This window comes from Chinchilla lanigera, unplaced genomic scaffold (assembly GCF_000276665.1).
Source record: "Chinchilla lanigera isolate Chin_1 unplaced genomic scaffold, ChiLan1.0 scaffold00007, whole genome shotgun sequence".
In the NCBI taxonomy this organism is placed as follows: domain Eukaryota; kingdom Metazoa; phylum Chordata; class Mammalia; order Rodentia; family Chinchillidae; genus Chinchilla; species Chinchilla lanigera.
The window spans coordinates 34,348,684-34,366,400 of record NW_004955408.1 but is presented as its reverse complement, the minus strand read 5'-3'; the positions used below and the strand labels follow the sequence as shown (position 1 = coordinate 34,366,400).

The following is a 17,717-nucleotide window of genomic DNA, read 5'->3' as shown; positions in this document are numbered from 1 at the left end:
TAGTAAGTTGGGCTGGGTCAAGTGACTGTGATGCTACTCTATCAGAAGGAGGGAAAAACCTCCCTGAAAAGGGTATGAAAGAAAGTCTTCCTTTCAAGCGAGCTCAACTTTTGCAAATCAGAATAATCAGCATGGATCAGATGACAGTCATTTTGCCCTGAAAAGAATATCAGAAGTGAAATTTTAGAAATTTCAAGTGACCAAACAAGTATGTGCAGAAATTAACTTTTTTTATTATATATCATATAATGTAGTAGTAAAGTTTGTTTGAAGTGCATGAATAAAAAGTTAGTGAAATTACAGGAGGAACAATCTATATAGCAATAATAGGTGCATTCCCTGTGCATCTGAAAGAAAAAAAAGAGTTTTCACTCATTTTGGCCTAAAACTTAGTGTTCAGGTTCCCAGGATTCTGACATCAGAACCCGGATAACACTGATTAGAACCATAGGGGCTTTACAATAAAAGCTAAAATATTGACCATATGATGGCAAAAAGTCTTATTTTGTGGTTAACTTATTCTCTTCTAGCTACTCTCTGATGAAGTTGGTGGTGCTGTAGAGGAGGACCGTCGCCTCCTGGATGAGGACCGGGACCGCTCAGCATTGTAGGTGACATGCTTGTCATAGTTCTCCATCTGAGCTTCAATGAAATCTCTCTGTTGCTGTCGGATGGTCTGGCTTATGAGCCCAGGGAGGGCATGGATGCTACCAATCAAAGTCTCTAATTTTGTTTCTAGGGTAACAATCCTCTTCTCAAAGTCTTCACTCCTTTCATTTAAGTCGGAAATCATGTCATACATGATGTTCTGGGTCTGGAAAACAGGATTGAGAAAATGTAAAAACAGCGAACTAAGAGGCTTCAGTACACTTGCCATGGCACCTCTGAGAACTTTAGCACTGATTTGTTGGTGGTGACATGCAGTGTAACAGGGGCATCAGCCAGCTAAGCAGTTTACCGTACAAAGCAAAGTCAATGGCTATTCAATGCGAGGATTTAGAAATGTAGAAGGTTAGGCATTAATTCGATAAAGTTTCACAAAATGTGGTGCAGGTATGACTTGTGTCATGCTCAATGAGGTTAGGTGTGCAAAGATAGATGAAAATGTTTCGGTTTAACATTCATGTGTGTACAAGTATGTGTGTTAATAGTCAGAAAAGTTAGCACATCAAATTCTATTTCCAATGTGTATTATTAGTGCAAGGGCAGTTTTAAAAAGCCAGCAAATTTAAGGAACAATAAAGGATATAGATTAGATTGGACTGGAACAAAAAATTGTGATCGAAATGGGAATGAATACTGATTTGATCCAGTCATTTAATGCAACACATTCTTAAATATCTTGCACTTTTTATGCTTCAAATTATATGTCTTTATTGGGTCAAATAGAATTTTTACAAAATAAACTATAAAATGAATCAAAATAAGTTCTGAGAATAAAAATTGGAGGATATAATAAAGTTATCAGTCTACCTTGTTGGGATAGCTTACTGAGAAGATGTTCGGAAATAAAATGTTTTTGGTGTCCCCGTGAACCCTGAAACTGATTAACGTGATCACAGGTATTCATAAGTATGAGTCCCAGTTATATTTCCTGAAGTAGCCAAGAAATAAAGACAGGCGCCCCAGGGCTCATCAGCTCAGAGCTAGAATGGAAGATGGTGGTCCAGAGTACAGGAATTCTCTGCTGAGCCTGGTACAGCCTTTCTCGAGGCCCCCTTCATCTCACCCTTGCTTCTCCTTCATTTCTCCTCATGACACACACTCTCACCTGCTTAACATCCTCTTACCAATGATAAACGAACTGATTGAATGAGGGAGTCACTCAAAACAGAGGCACCTTGTTTCAGTTGGGCCAGGGAGATAGTACGTTAACCTGACTTTTACTTCTACCCTTTAGAATATGTGACCAACATCCACTCATTCAAAAGGTGCTAAACCTGAGAGCAGTACAGGGCTGTGGTCACAACAAGCGTGACACTAAAGAAACAGCACCTTGCTGCATAGATTCATTCTTGCAGTAAAGTGACCTCTCTAAGTTATATTTCCAAGTAGTCTGATTTACGTTTTTACCAAAAAATACTCAATTTCTTTGCTCACTTAACTCAGGAATGATGAGCCTGCCCTAAGTGAGAAGATATCTTTATACTTCATACACAATTGCTCTCAGGTGACTCATGAAATACTTATTTCCAATACGTTTATATAGTATATTTTAGAGATACACATGAAAATGAATATACTGTAGTTGTTTTATCTAATGAGACTAGGTATAAAGCATAATTTTCATAGATTAAAATTGAGGCTACAGTAAGGAGCACAGATAATTTGTCAAACAAATAAACAAATGAACAAACAGGATATCCAGATCCAGCGGAGAGTTGCCTCTTTCACAACAGTTGTGTCAAAAGGCTGCGTGTTTCCATACATGCTATTTTACAATTAGCTCAATAGAATGCAATACTTTGTTGATTAAATAGTTCTTTGTTGGAAATGGATTTTCCTTGGGGAGATACAACCAAAAATCAGATGAATCTTATAAACATGGTAGGAGAACTAGGAGATGGCTCATGTACTTTTCAAAACGTGGTATGACTGTTAAATACTAAAAAGAAAAACTAACCATAAAAAGTTTAATTTGGGAACAACCTTTATTTTAGGATCTAATTTCTGGGGTCTTTCAAGAAATTTCAATCTTACATTCTTCTGACTTTGCTTAAAATATGTAATAAAAATTGGTAACTGAGTCTCTTAGCATTGAACCTCGTAGTCACATCAAAGATCCAATTGTGTTCTCAGGCATGAGACTTCAGAATCCCAAAGATATAGTCTAAATTTACTTTTTTATGGCAATTCCAATTCACTGCAATTAGGGAAGTTCTGAGGATGGGATGGGGATTGAATAATGCATATAAAATAAGAGTATATTAAGTAAGAACTTTTTAAAAATTTAAGAAAGAATATCATTTTTAGGGTTTTTTTTTTGGCTTGATAATTAAGTTATGGATGGGCTCCTCCTGAAGCATTAGAAGGGGCAATCCTAATGACATGAGCATGAGGGCTGGGCCCCTCCAACTTACCTTTGCCAGATCCACCAAGGTATTTGCCTGGTCATTCAGTTTCCTCTGCTCCATTTTTACACTTCGTAATCTAAAAGACAGAACCTGAAGTCAAAAAGTTCTCTCCTCTCTTTGGCTACATTATGCTTCCCAAAGAACATGCACAAAATTGACAAGGGCAAATAACTGCATGGATAATGCCTTAAATATCAGGGGTAAATTCCATACTAGTTATGTATCTGGTACGATGAGAAGCATGCTTCCCCAACACCGCAAAAAAGAAAGGGGAGACAGCAAGAGATGAGATGTCCTCAGGACAACTGTTTACCAGGTCAGTTGAATTCAAAAACGCTCATAAGGACTTAACCATATGAGAAAAAGCCAAAACATTCCTTAAAAGCCCCAGTATCATGACAAATAGACATAGGAAGAAATATGCAAAGCAACAGGAATTTCATTAGTGTTGGAGCAATGAGCGCCTTCCTATGCCTACGTGACTAGATACAGGTATTAACCCTGTTTAGTCTGAGATGAATTGGGTTAGGTATTTGAACCTGATGAAAACACAGTGATAAGTGAGATTCTTGTTAACAAAAGCAAAACTTTTATTCAACCAGCAGCAAGATAACTCAAAACACATAACTCTCTTATTCTTCATAGTATTTCACTTGACTTTTATATTATTAATGGATCTGAAGGGGAGCCAGACTATTTCTTTAGGAGAATCTCTCAATTTTTATTGTACATAAAAGTTGGAAAACAACTGAAATATTTGATGGATAGACTGTCTAGATGTGAGGTTACTTTTAGATACTTTAAATATCATTGTATATACCTGATTGACCCCAATAAGCTATTGTTTAGAAAACCAATCTCTCTGAATAAGAGCTTTTACTGTTCCTTAACTTATTTTATTATTCCAACAAATATTATTCAGTGCTCACTATGTTCAAGACCTTAAGATTTTTCCGGGAAGAGAAGTGGTTTATTTAAGCCAAAATTCAAAGCCTTGCTTCAAAAGAGAAAATCAGTTCCTCTAAGCTACTTAATGAAAAAAGGGAGAAAAAAAATCCACGTCAACATTATTTTGCCTTGATAAATCACTTTACAAAGTATTGTTGCAATTCTGGAGAGACTATCTTATTATTTTCCAATTTAAATTATAAGTAATTATATGCAAGGAACAAAAACTCACTGGGCAAGATTTTACTGCCAGGGAGAATTTTGTAACACATGTTCCTGTTGCTCAGTGATTTCATTCTGCAACTAGGATTCCAATATGTCACCAAATCTGCTCTGCAGCGAAGATGCAGTTCCTTCTGTCAGTATGAGTTTAACTGACACCTACCTACAACACGATCTTTAACAATCTAAAACAGTTTCCACTTCAAACTCCTTGTGACTCTGTGTTTATTAGAATACTTGGAACAAAATTAACCAGTGCATGTTTATGCTATTATAGAGATGGGATAAGTTTTAGTCTAAAAGAAATTCACAAACATGTATTTAAATCTACTATATTGTTGAGAAATGTTTCTCTAGTCATGTACTAGGGTTACAACGTTTGATGTCTACTTTTTAAAATCAAGCAAAAAACAAACATCTGTGGTTATTATAGAGAAGTGTATTAGAGAAAGTGATCATGTCAGGTGGAGGCTCCATTTTCTTTGGTTCTCATGTGTCTCAAAGTTTCCACAGGTGTGAAATGAAGTGTGTTTCAGGAGTGCGGGATTTGTACTAACAGAGGTGTGTCAGGTGACTTTAAGTGACACTCAGGTAAGACATTAAATGATACTCAAACAGAGAGACAGTTACCCATTGAATTTTCTTCTAAGTCTTGATTTTTGCAAAAAAAAAAAAAAAAAGTCTCAGACTGTTCCTACCCTGCCTCTGTCTCCTGATACATACTATTCTGCCTTTATAAAAAGAGTAGAGGGAAAGATCTCAGCTCAGAGCTTTCTATAAGCGATAGCACTCTAGCTATGGCTAGAATTCAGTACTAGTATTTCAGCTGCCTATTGACAATATCTTCAGTTTTACTTTTCTTGGATATGAATGATGTCTGTTATTTTTAAAATAGGATTTTTTGTGTGTATGTGGTGCTAGGGGGTCAGAACCAGGCCTCACATATTATTAGGCAATTGCTGTACCACTGAGCTATAGACCCATCCCTCTGATAGAAATTTATACCAAGTTTTTACGGAAAATTTAAGGAACATCACAAGTAGCAAGAGCATGGCTGGAATTTGGGGCACTGGAGTGATGCCTCCAGCAATCTATGAGTACAGAGGAAATCCTGAGCTCTGCAAAGCAGGTGGAAGGGTAAATGGTGATTCTATGTGAAGTGGACGCTTCACCTTAGAAGAACAGGGCCTACTTTACCTTTCCTGCATTACTAAGTTATATCTGACAGTAGAATTCTGCCCATTTTATTTTTTTACTAATGTGGACAGCTGACATAGAGTACCTTTGTCTGACTGGAATTCCCTGTACTTAAATCATCTTATCTTGTCTGAATCTTGTAGTGCCTATAATATAGGCGATCACATAGACACAGTCTGCTTTAGCTGCAGCTGCTGGAATAAAAGGTAACGTGCAGATGTGCAATATACTTTTTCACCCACAAAAGAAGAATAAGAAACATATGTTGATTTCTTCCTTGTGAACTTCACTTATCACAGGAAAATATCATGATTTTGGATCACATTTCCATAGCAGCAGACTACTAAAATTCACAAATAAAGGATCCGCTGGGTGCATGCAGCCAGTAGAAAATTCTGCAAATGTTGAAAGGAGCGGCTCACACAACTTACTTCCGAGCTCTATTTTCATTTTGTTGAAATAAAAAGACAAAACAAAAGAAAAGAAACTGTAAAATACTCCGGAACAGAATAACAGAATGTGGTGTTCAGTTGTGCACAGGGGGCTCGATTCATTAGCTGGAAGATCCTGTTAGGATTCTGCAGGATTTTGATATATTGGCCAAAGAGAACCAGGATTTAAATTCTCCACCATCTTTCTTCATTGCTACTACACTCTGCCCACCCGAAAGCACTTGGCTTCCTCTTGTACTAGAGTTTAGAAAGAAGAACATTCAAGTAAGCAATAGGAAACATTTTTGCCTAGCATGTGGTTAAAAGGACAACGTGCTAAACAAGAGCACTACAAAGTTTTTTTTTGGGGGGGGCACATTTTTTTCCAATTTGGGATTATTAAGGAGTCCTCTGTTATATAAATTATTCACAGTGGATTCCTTGACTCTGAGACAAGTTCATGTCGACTGATGGGTCCACAGTTGAGACAGAAGAGTGATAAACTTTAAAGTTAATGCCGCTGTCAGAAAAAGGGTTGAATGGTAGAGAAAGAGATCACTCCATGGCACTAAGTGACAATTCAAAAAGATAGATTCATGATTGAAAAGAAGATATTGGCTGGCAGAGTTCAGCATCCACCAGAGCCTAGGAAGTTCCCGTCCTGGGTAGAAAGGCCACAGAGATTGGAAGAGAGAAAGCATTCAGCAAGAAGGGAGCTGGCTGAAGGGCAGAGGGCTGCTGAGAAAGCTCTTAGGGTGGGTCAGAGAGTAGGACAGGTCAGGAGAGCTCAGTCAAATGATTATAAATTTTTTTCTTCCATTACTTCAGTCTGATTTCACCCAGTGCTGACAGATGAGGCTGAGTTCTCACTGGAGTTGAGAGAGTGTGCAGTGAAGGGCTTGGCCTGAGGAATCGAGCCCTGTGTGCTTTCCTCTGTGACTTCACTCCCCCACTTCCAACAGAGAATTAAATCAAAGGTCATATGCATGATTCGAATCTCTAACCAGACCCAGCCCAAACAAATGAACTTACTCGGTTTATTCAATCATAGTTTTTCACAAAGTATGAATGTTCCCCGCATCAAAGGAAACCTAGCAACCATCAGACTAATTTACAAAACAATTCAGAGCATCCTGGAGTTGCTTGAAGCCCATCTACTTTAGATGTGCGTGCTGCTAAGAGGAAGCAGAAGGAGAAACGTCTGACAGCAGCAGCAGAATCATGGAGGGCTTCCTCTGCCCACAAGTGGATTTCTAAAGAGCTTTGGTGCTTTTTATTCTCTTTAAAATAAAAAAATAAATAAAGAGCTCTGCTTAGGTGCCTCCCCAGCACCCTAAAGATCACACCAATGTGCCTTGTAAGGCACACTTCCTTTGGGGCAGTTCTTAAAATTTGCTTCCCTGAAGATTTTTTCCTAATATTCTATGGTAAACATTTTTCAAGCTTACACAGTACATCTGGAAGACTTTTACAGCGAATACTACAACATTCTCCCCGTCCCCCGGCTTTTTTACTGGGATGAGAACGTACTCACAATTTGAAGCCTATGATGAGATAATAAAAACACAATTTACACATGGCTACAGAGCTTCATTGCCAATACTGCGATAGCATATTTTGGGATTTGCTGCTATTTGAAAATTTATCAACTACATTAAAGGTAAATCATATGTCATTATACATTTAACAGGTTGCACTGACAGAAAGCAAACAAAATCCTAGAGGAAAGGGGATGTATCATTGCTGAACACAGACCAACCACATGTGCTCACAAACTTTACCCCGGGACACACACATCTTCTCACAGAAGCCTGTCCCTCGGTAAGGAGGACAGGACAGGCACACGGAGGAGGGAGCTCTGCATCTTCTCAGGGGCTTGTTCTCTCAGGTCTAGATTTTCACAATCAAGGTATCTACACAAGAGTTCCAAGGGGTGGTCCTGGGTTAGAAAGTCACTGAACTCCAGGAAGCAAGTTCTCTCTGTGAGCCAGAGAGAAATTCTAGCCATGACTTTTCCTTACAGTGGGGGATATGCTTCCTCACAAAGCACTACTGTGTGTGTCCAGTCAGGGCACAGAGCTGAAGGAGGTGTTAGGAACCTGTGTTGGTGGCGATAAGGGGGGTATGTGTAATTAGCTGTGAGGAGTTATGAGAACCTGATCATCTACCACATGCACATAGTCTCCCTTTACTTTAAATCTCAAAACACTTGCTTTATTTCCATTACGGAAGGTAGCAATTTCCACAAAAATATGCACATACCTACGGGCATATTTTATTTTACAGAGATACCAATTTAAGCAGGGCAGTTGGATGGACAGGTGAAATGGTAGAAGATAAAAGCCTAGCGATTCTTCACAGAATGTTAGTGATACAATTTTGCATATGAATTACTTAAATATCAAGATTGCAGCCTCACAGTTTTCTAGCCTGTTGTTATAGTTGGCCCTGGGAAGGCAAATATCATTCGTAGCCAAAAGACTTAGTATATACCCACCTTTCCATTATTACTCTGCTAGGTTCATGAGGAAAGCCACTTTTCCTGAGCCAATGTGTGCTCTTCCCCATACAGAAATGACATTAAGTTAAAGCAAGTCTGCACAGCATCACAGTTTATACCCACTTGAGTAATACTTACTGCGAAAGTGCTGCCAACCTGGAGGAAAAAGACCCTGTATTTCCAAGTTATTAACTCTTACAAGGTAAGAGATTTTTTACCTTAAACAATCTATTACAGTTATATGAAGAAAGAGATGGCATAAAGAACTTAAATAAATTCAATAATGGTGATTTGGAGAAAGTCAAAATGATAATAAAAGAGTAGAGGACTATAGGAACTGTAAAATCTGTAATGAAAATGTAGCATAACGACAACCCCAAAGTTTCTGATTAAGGACTCACTGAATATTCTGTTAAGACAATTATGTACTCTGTAGTCATTTAAAGATGTTTAAAACTACAGGAAAAAATACAGATGATCATAACATGTTAAATTTTTCAATGTTTTGAAATACAAAAGCTAAATACAAGCTAACTATCCTAGAGAAAACTATATAAATATATTAAGAAAAACAATTTTAATAAAGTACTGACTCTACAGACAAAAGCTAAGGAGACACTTTGATTAATGAATGAATATTCTATTAAATGAGTTTTCATCATGAAACTACAGTTTTTCTCAAGATGCCATCGATGGAATTGTACAATTGCCAGAGAATGTCTCCTGGAAACAATGTTTTCTTTTCTGCTCCCTCCTGAAAGAACCACTACCGATGCCAGGATCAGAAAGTCAGGGTTAAAAAAACCGGATGCAAATGAAAGCCGGTACTTACTGATGAATAGCTTGCAAGAATTTTCGCTGATGTTTCCTTACTTTTGCATGGTCTATCTTTTTCACCAGCTTTGTATTTTTGTAAATTAGCCATGTTTCCCTGAGTACATTGGCAGCTGCATTTTTCACCTGTTTAAAAAACAAGCAAACATTAATAGCATTTGATCAACTCCAGAGCCGAATCCTTTACAACCTTCAATATTCATCATCCCCAAGATTATGGTAAACTGTAGCTCTAATGAGTAAAGGCACATTTTTCTTAAATATGAGCCTGTTTTTAGAAGTAGCTGTCTGGGAACATTTGAACTGAAGTAAAAGGGAGATAGTACCACTGATCTTATTTTGTACTAAATTCTACCCTACTCCAACAGGAAACTTTGTTTTTATTCGACTACATTCATTCATTCATTCATTCAGATGTGCTGGTTTTTCCAATTTGTATTGCAACTGTTCTTTCCATATTCTTCATTTCTCTGGAGAAGGCCAAGGTTACTCTTGTCCTTTGGACGTTTGCTGGGTATTTCTGGCTGTGCACTACAGTAAGGGCACATTTCCACTGCTGAATGGCTGAATGCATGCAGTGCTTATAGCCTCCCGCAATGACTTAGCAGTTTGTATGCTTGTTTGCACACTTAAATTAGTTGACCAAGATTCTGTTACTCAGAATTTGTAGGAATTTTAAATTCACTACATTTCAAATGGACGGGATAAATGTAAAGGATGAAAGCATTACAGTAACACTATGGAGACCTCCCGCAGCTGACAGAAGGCTTGACTGTGTTATGAAATCACTTGCTTTCTTGATTAAAGTTTCCAAAAATTCTGGAAGCTGATAAAGGCCTAGTCAAGAATAGATTCTATCTTCTGTTTTGCTCACAATGCAGGGTCCAATAGTGCAGAGCTTTTCACCTGTAGCTACTACTCATTACTGATTTTACTAAGTCCATCTGCTTAATTGCTTTGAGTGACAAATGATACTGCAAAGAGAACTATGGGCCAGTGGAATGCTAAGGGGAGGAAAACGACCTTGTAGAACAGGCAGTGAAGTAGGGAAGACTGAAACACGGCTGAGAGTGATACATGCATCGTGAATACTTGACTTGGTTTGAACCAACTCAGTTTGAGGTGACTAGCTAATCTCTGAGGACGTTAGTTTACTCTAACATGAGAAAGTTAGAAACAACGACTACTAAAGTCCTCTCATTCCTTGAATTTAAATAGTCTCAAAATTACCGTAAAACTATGAGGCCAAATTTATGTTTACACTTTTGTTTACACTTCTGCAAAGAAAACTTTAGGTTTAGGCGATTAATGGTCCTGACGTTTTTTGAGTGAAATTGTATCGCTAAGATCTATTTCAAGAAAGTAATTAGTTTTCTGTGCGTCAAACTGCTTTAAGAGTAACTAGTTCATAAGGCACTTCCTCTGGGTGTCTGTTAAGAGTGTGCATGGAACACCTCCTCTGTCCAGTGGAAAAGTGATGGAAACAGACGCTGACCACCAGCAGGGCATAAAAGTAACACCATCACCTTCCACCCGGAAGTTAAAGGGACGCTGAGTGACGGCTTGATCTTTATGCTGTGGAAACACCTTCCTCAGACAATAGTGAGAAGGACCCCATCTCATCTCATCCTTTCATGGTAAAAGAACAGGAGCAACACTGCATCCTTGAAGTTTTCAAGACCTTTACTTCGCAGAAGGAGGAATAGGGAAACTGGCCGTCGTACTTGGGGTGGGGAGGGCCCTGCGCTGCTAAGAATCAGAAGCTTGTAACTCTGTGGAAGTCTGGAGGATTAGCAAGGAGCTCTGATGGATACTCTGCCTCACTTTGTCTCAGTGGTAGAGAGCAAGAACCTAGGTCCAAGACTGGCCAAGAAGCTGGAGAAACAGGCAAAAAACCTGGGTAAGAACGACTGAGACAGGAACACAGAAAACTGAACATACATTGATTTTATTTGGATTCCTACCTAAATATCAGATCCCAAGTTACTTCTAAAGCCTATAAACTTTTAAAAAGGTGATTCACTGCTTATCTTGGATGCATTTTAGATGGTTGGGTTTTTTCTCTTGTGATGATGGAGAACAGGGAATAAGGAACCTCAATCTGAGTCAGTGGGGTGGGCGATGCCCTCGAGGCCTGAGATTTTTATTCACTGAGCACCCACCACAGCTGACAGGCTTAAATGAAAGCAATTAACCATCTAGAAATGAAACCCCTACAGCTGCCTTTAAAAACTTTTAAATATGTGAATTTATTTGAAATATTTATTTTCTAACTCCCTAATAGGTTTTCAAACACAGGGATAAAGCCCTTAAAGCATCAAATTTAATGTCTACTTTTCAATATGAAAGCCGCAAAACAGTATGTGCCAGAATTTAAAACAAAACATCTGCCTATTACTCAGCTGTGTTTCTAGTAGTGGATCGTCTTGTTCTTCTTAGGTTGAAGGGAACAAGACAGAGAGACTGTAAAACCACAGGGTCAAAAGTATCTTTGTGTCTTAGAGGTTTGAACAATGGGACATTAACATGAAAATGATAGGCAAACTTCAGGAACAATGGGGAGAAAAGCAGATCTATGTGTTCTTAGCCATTTAGATGAGGGAATCTGAATTGGGCAGGAAGTTTCCTTCCTTTCTTCAGGTAACACTTTAATTGTGGCACCAGTGAACTCCTTACTCAGCTTCCCTGGATAAGATCATGTCACTAATCATTGTGTCTTCCTAGTACCAAGCTGATATTAAATAAATATCTATAGTTTTAATTGGGTACTACAGCATATACAATTCCATACACAGGAATTTGTAATCTTGAAGTACATATCAGCCAAAGGACGCTTACGATATGAATTTACATAACGGAAAGAAAAGACCTAGGCCCTAAATGTGTCAGAACATTTCCATGTATGAATTCAACATATGTAGTGAATCTTTGTCACTTGCTAGCAATGGTGATGATTACTATGAAGTGATTTCTAGGTATACCTAAAAAGAGTACACAGCCAATGTGTTTTGCATTCTTTATCTTAACCAAGAGGAAATGATTTTAGAGCTAATTAATGAAGCCAAATTTCTCTGGAATACAACTGATTTGCTATTTTTTCAAAAATGAGAGGATTGGGAAATATTTTAATGGAGTGCTGGCCTGGAACAAAACACTAAGTTCAATCCCTAGCACTGAAAAATGTAAATACACAAGGAGACTGACGGGTAATATCTTTGAGACCTTTGATAAAAGGAACTTATCTTCACTTCTTACTGGCTGTCCTGCACCTCACTCCAACATACACCAACAAAAGGAAAAGAAGACTGTTATTCCCAATGTTCAACTCTCATAACAATCTTCTACTAGGCAATTTGTTAAAGGCACATTAATAATCAGGTATTTAGATAACAACTTGAGACAGCAAAGGGTATGCAAGAACTCATATTAGTTGTAAAAGTACTTACCCAGATACTCTGAAATAAGTCTCATAGGAGTAAAGGCCATGATATGCTGCATTCCTGTCTCATAAGTAATTATAAGAGAATAAAACTATAAATGGTAAGATAAAAATACTTTTAGGGATAACAGTACCTTAAAAAACACCAAAAATTTAAAGCAGACTCCTGGCTAAAACTTTGTTCGGTATAAGCCTCTATGATGCAGGTAATGATTGCATTGTCCAAAAGATTTTTTGTAAATAATTGGTCTTGTTTTGCCTTACTCTGAAAATGAATCTTTTTTTTAAAAATTTTTTTTATTTCTCCTCTCTCCTCAGAGGCTTTTCCCCATAACACTGTCACTCAGCAAATTCAAGGGAAGCGCCACAGGGCGCCATCTACTCTTGCTGCTGGAAGCTGTGGATGTGCTGTGCTCCAACCTTTCTCCTCCCAAACAAGTATCTGGGGGGTGTTGTGACTGTGGACTGGGCAAAGCCAAGTAATTCACTCTTGTGTTGTATCCCACTGGGCTGTGTGGCCAAAGACATGTGAAGTTCATGCGGTAAGTGGTCTAGACTTTGAGGGAATGGAGAGGAGTTGGATGAAAAAAGAATTACGATGTGCTGTGTACCTACGCCAGTTCCCCATGAGGAATGTAATCATTATGAACTGCAAATATGTACTAATAAAAATAAAAATTACTTAACAGGAAATAAAATGGCATAGACATATAATAATGTTCTTAATATAGATCTTGCTAAACTTAACAGATTGCAAACATGCTCGGTGGGCATTAGTATATATAATTATCCTTCCTGGTACACTTATCTAGCAATTTCAAAAATTACGTCAGGGGTCTCAGAATTGCTTATTTTCAAGTTTCCTTTCACCATGAAGGTATTCTAAAACAAACTAATTGGTTCAGACATGACAGCAGTAATAATTATCGAAAGATACAGAATGGTAAACACATTGGCTCTATTAAGATGATACACTGTAAATGTACTACACAGCTGGTGCTGTCCTGCTAAGTTAGGGTTCAAGTTTTGGTATTACACTTCCATTTGAAATCACTAGATTAATCTGTAGATGTGTACCTGTTGACCAATTTTGAATTGTGATGTGTCATATAAATTTTCAGAATTACAGAGAACAATCTTCCTCAATGCTGGTATACTATGAGTAGTATGTTTCACTTTCAATGTGTAATATTTTATTTTCAAAAATAGTGTTTCATTTGGTTAATGTAGTCATACAGAGAAGTGATTTCTTCATAAAATTGTTCCCCTGAAAGTTTGTATATGGTGAATAATTTTTCATGGAAATTGTTCCATTCAGTAAAGATACATACTTGAAAGAGATATATTTGCTCCTGGGAGAACATCTATACTTTTAATGGTCATGTTTTTTTTCCACTTTGGATCATATTCATATTTCAGAATATCTGTTAATCATTGGGAGAAATTATTTTTCTATGTTGTATTTAGGGAATAGTTGTATTTTTTTGTCTATAGTACCTTGAATTTATAATCTCTCATTTTAGTAACTATGTTTTAATCTCTCATTTTAGTAAGTATATATGGCATTTATATCCTTATTTTCTCTTGATTATTTCCCAAAAACCATTCATAAATGATCACCCAGCATTTTAGAATTCTTATTTTAAAAATATAAAATGATTCACTTAGAATTTCCATAAATAACTGGACGGACTCAAGTTCCAAGTAAATGATACTCATTAAGTCGATGACTTTGTATAAAATAATGAAGATAGGATATAAAGGCGCTGTTATTTTCATATATTTTGTTGAACACCACAATGGAGAGTGAGTGTCATAAAAACAAGAAGTTTCCATTTTATTCCCATGCCATTTCAACGTTTATACTTAGCAACATCTTGCCTATGAAAACTGAACTGTCAGTGCCAGGTGTGGTGGTGCACACAGGAGGTTCAAAAGTTTGAGCCAGTCTGGACAAATCAGTGAGACCCTGTTCCACAAAAAACAAAAACAAAACCAAAAAGGGCAGGGATTTAGCTCAGTGTGATGGCCCTGGGTTCAATCCCCAGGGCCAAAAGCAAAGGACTGTTAGCCTGCTTTGGTTACTGGAAAGAATCAAGTTAAAAGAAATATTGTAAAGCAGCTTGACTTTTAAGAAGTAATAGTGAGGTGATACAATTAAGAAAGCATGATAGGCACTGTGCGAGTGTGAGTTTTGAAACTCGAACAGTACCATTTTACTGAAGAAAGCTTTCAACTGAGAAAAGCTTTCTACAACTTCTCTCCATGCAGCATAAATACAGGAAATTTCTCTGCATACACAAAAATGTATAAGAAAAAAGCTGTAACATCAGAAAAATTGGTCAGTTCAGGGAAGGGGTTCCATTCACAAAAATTAAAGGAAGGTCTTGTAGATCGACAGACCTAGATCCTGGGTCCAGAGTCCTCCACAGGGCGCCTGACGCTCAGGAGCAACACGAATAACACAAGTGAATTTTTCTGCCAAGCAGAATAATCAGAGCTTTCATGTGATTTCCTGAGTGGTTAATACTGTAAAACCTTTAAACTTCTTTGTTTTAGAAATAAAAGTATATTTTAGCTGTATCTCTTCAGTAGTTACCATAGAACCCTTGCTATATAAGTTATACAGTGTGCTTTTGTTAAGTAAATACATATTATTCCAGGAAGCAAGAAATTACAATACATTCCTTTCATTTAAGAATATCTGTTAAGAAAAATTAGCCTGTATATTGTCAGATAATTTTTCAACCAATGTATTTCCTGAACAGGCTGTGAACAGTTTGAGATATCCTTGAAAGATCTTAATTACTCACGAAGTTTTTATTTCATAATATTTAAAAAGTTAGTTAATTCTACTTTTCTTTTAAAACCAGGAATATTATGTCAAAAATTGTGAATTTTAACACTGACCTCACATACAGCATAAAGTTCCCTTTTGATTTTTAACTTTCTTTCATGCATGTACTTTACTGGCAATATAAGGTAAGGAAGGAGAAAGGAATCTTTTTTATTTTGACACTTACAGTCGTGGTAACTAGCGTGGGCAAATATTTGCCTCTTGTATTTTCATTACAAGAGGATTTACCTAGGTGAGTAGAAGCCAACTATGCTGATAAACATCTACAATACACAGGACAGTCCCACACCATAGCTAACTAGCCAAAAATGTCATGAATGGTGATTGAGAGCCCATGGAATAAAGTGACTGCATTATAAAATGAATCTTGTATGTCTCTCAAAAATTAAGATATGAACGACCAATATGCTAAAATAACATTTAAGGAAATCAAGATTAAAAACTTGCTTACGAAACATGGGGAAATCTATCTATACATGCTGACTTGGAGCTCCTATTTGTGATTCTGTTACAATTTCTTTTCTTTAAAGAAGAAGACTTACAGGCAAACCTATGGGCTATATGATATTTTGGAGTACTTTTCTGAGTACTATCATAAGTGTGGCATTCATTTGATTTCCAAGTGGGTAATCTTAATAACACTGCATGGATTACTTAACTTTGTAGGGGTGTTCTTTCGATATGCTAATACACAAAATGTGTGCTACAACTTTTGGAGGAGAGCGGGTTCACAGTCTCATATGTATGTGTTTCCACTTTTGAAAAGGAAAAGAAACTCAATCCTCTGTCCAGCTCATTTACCTCTCTCTATTACAAATGTTCCAGTTTTGAGAGTGGCAATAGGAGGAGTTGGAAGAAAATAAAATTATGGAGGAAGAAAAGACATTCGGAGTGGTAAATCCAGGACCAAATGTGGCCTCTGCAACTGGGAGGCTTCAATCACCCAGTGCAAACGTGGCGCTGCTCACCGCAGGGAGGCCTCATCCAGAGTCTGGTGGGCAAGGCTAAGGAGGCATCAGCAAGGCCACCCAAGTGGAGTTTTCCACTTCATAATATAATCTGCATAAATAATATTTACATGAGAAGGACCGCTCTATTAGGAAGTATTTATCAAATTAAATAAGATTTTTTTTTTGAGAGAGAGAGAGCATCTTGCTGTGCTGCCCTGTGTTTATTCTAGATCTTCCCATGTCAGCTCCCAGGCACCTGGGACTATAGGCAAATGGCACTGAGCCCTGCTAAACAAGATCTATTTTACAGATACAGTCAAAGCCAAAAAGGAAGTGAAAACACGCAAGTTGGAACTCTGCTTGAAAACTATTGATTCTTCTACAAGTCATCAAATGATGCATTTTGTTATTATCCATGATTGCCTAATTGAGACCATGACAACTGATAAAATAATTTTCAATTATGTATTTTGGAATTTCAAGTGACTCTTTAAAAAAGTGAAAATTGGGCTGAGGATGCAGTTCTGTAGTAGAGCCCTCACTCTGGGTTTGATCCTTACCACAAGAAAGAAAAGACAAAAATTTAGCTTAATAAAAGTGTTTTTTCCTCTTATATGGCTTTGTGCCTTGATATGAGGACTCTGTTCAAGTTATCCATCCTCATGTCTTGCTTTGCACATTTATAAAAGGATCATAATAATAGAAGAAGAATGAAACTTGTTTACATGTGACACATTTGGAGCACTGCCTGGCGAGAGTCAGTGGGCTGTCCACACCACGATTACTATTTTACTCCTCATAGTCCTTCAGTGATGGTCTATCTGGATGTTATGGCATTTGCAGTATTTCTAGGGGGGTCTCAAGTTCATGGAAAGTCCTGTCTCTGCCCCTAACTTGGACCTCTAAAATTTAGGGCCTTTTTAAATTTATCTTTTCAACCCCTGTCTTTAGGACAGTGACTCGTTCACAGAAACTCTGTACAATCTCCTTCAATTACCTTCCCATAAAATTTCTATTTTACAGGGATGGTGTGTTCTTTTAATGAGATTGGTTATTTCTTTGCATACTGCACTTAAATGTGAAGTGCATGTATTTGTCTAGATTTATGTGAGCTACTTTTACCCAGATACCAGGGTTACCTAATTATTTCCTACTGACCTAATGAATATTCTGAGATTCCAAGAATTCAAACCATGTCATTTTAGCCTTTTTTTGGGTACCAGGTATCAAATGCATGACCTCGCGCTTGCCAGGCAGGCGCTGTG

General features: G+C 37.5%; 1 protein-coding gene across 2 annotated transcripts in view; it reads right to left on the bottom strand.

Moving 5' to 3' along the window:
* Positions 1-209: 209 nt before the first annotated feature.
* Kcnn2 (potassium channel, calcium activated intermediate/small conductance subfamily N alpha, member 2) overlaps positions 210-17,717 on the bottom strand; it is a 142,669-nt gene continuing 125,161 nt past the window's right edge. The window contains exons 7-10 of one of the 2 annotated variants that reach the window (XM_013506903.1): positions 9,205-9,332; positions 5,873-5,881; positions 3,081-3,150; positions 210-814 (exon numbers count right to left, since the gene is read on the bottom strand). In XM_013506903.1, the coding sequence (XP_013362357.1) occupies positions 527-814; positions 3,081-3,150; positions 5,873-5,881; positions 9,205-9,332 (495 nt within the window). In that variant the 3' untranslated portion in view covers positions 210-526. The remainder of the gene's footprint in view (positions 815-3,080; positions 3,151-5,872; positions 5,882-9,204; positions 9,333-17,717) is intronic. The other variant, XM_013506905.1, reaches the window with a different exon arrangement.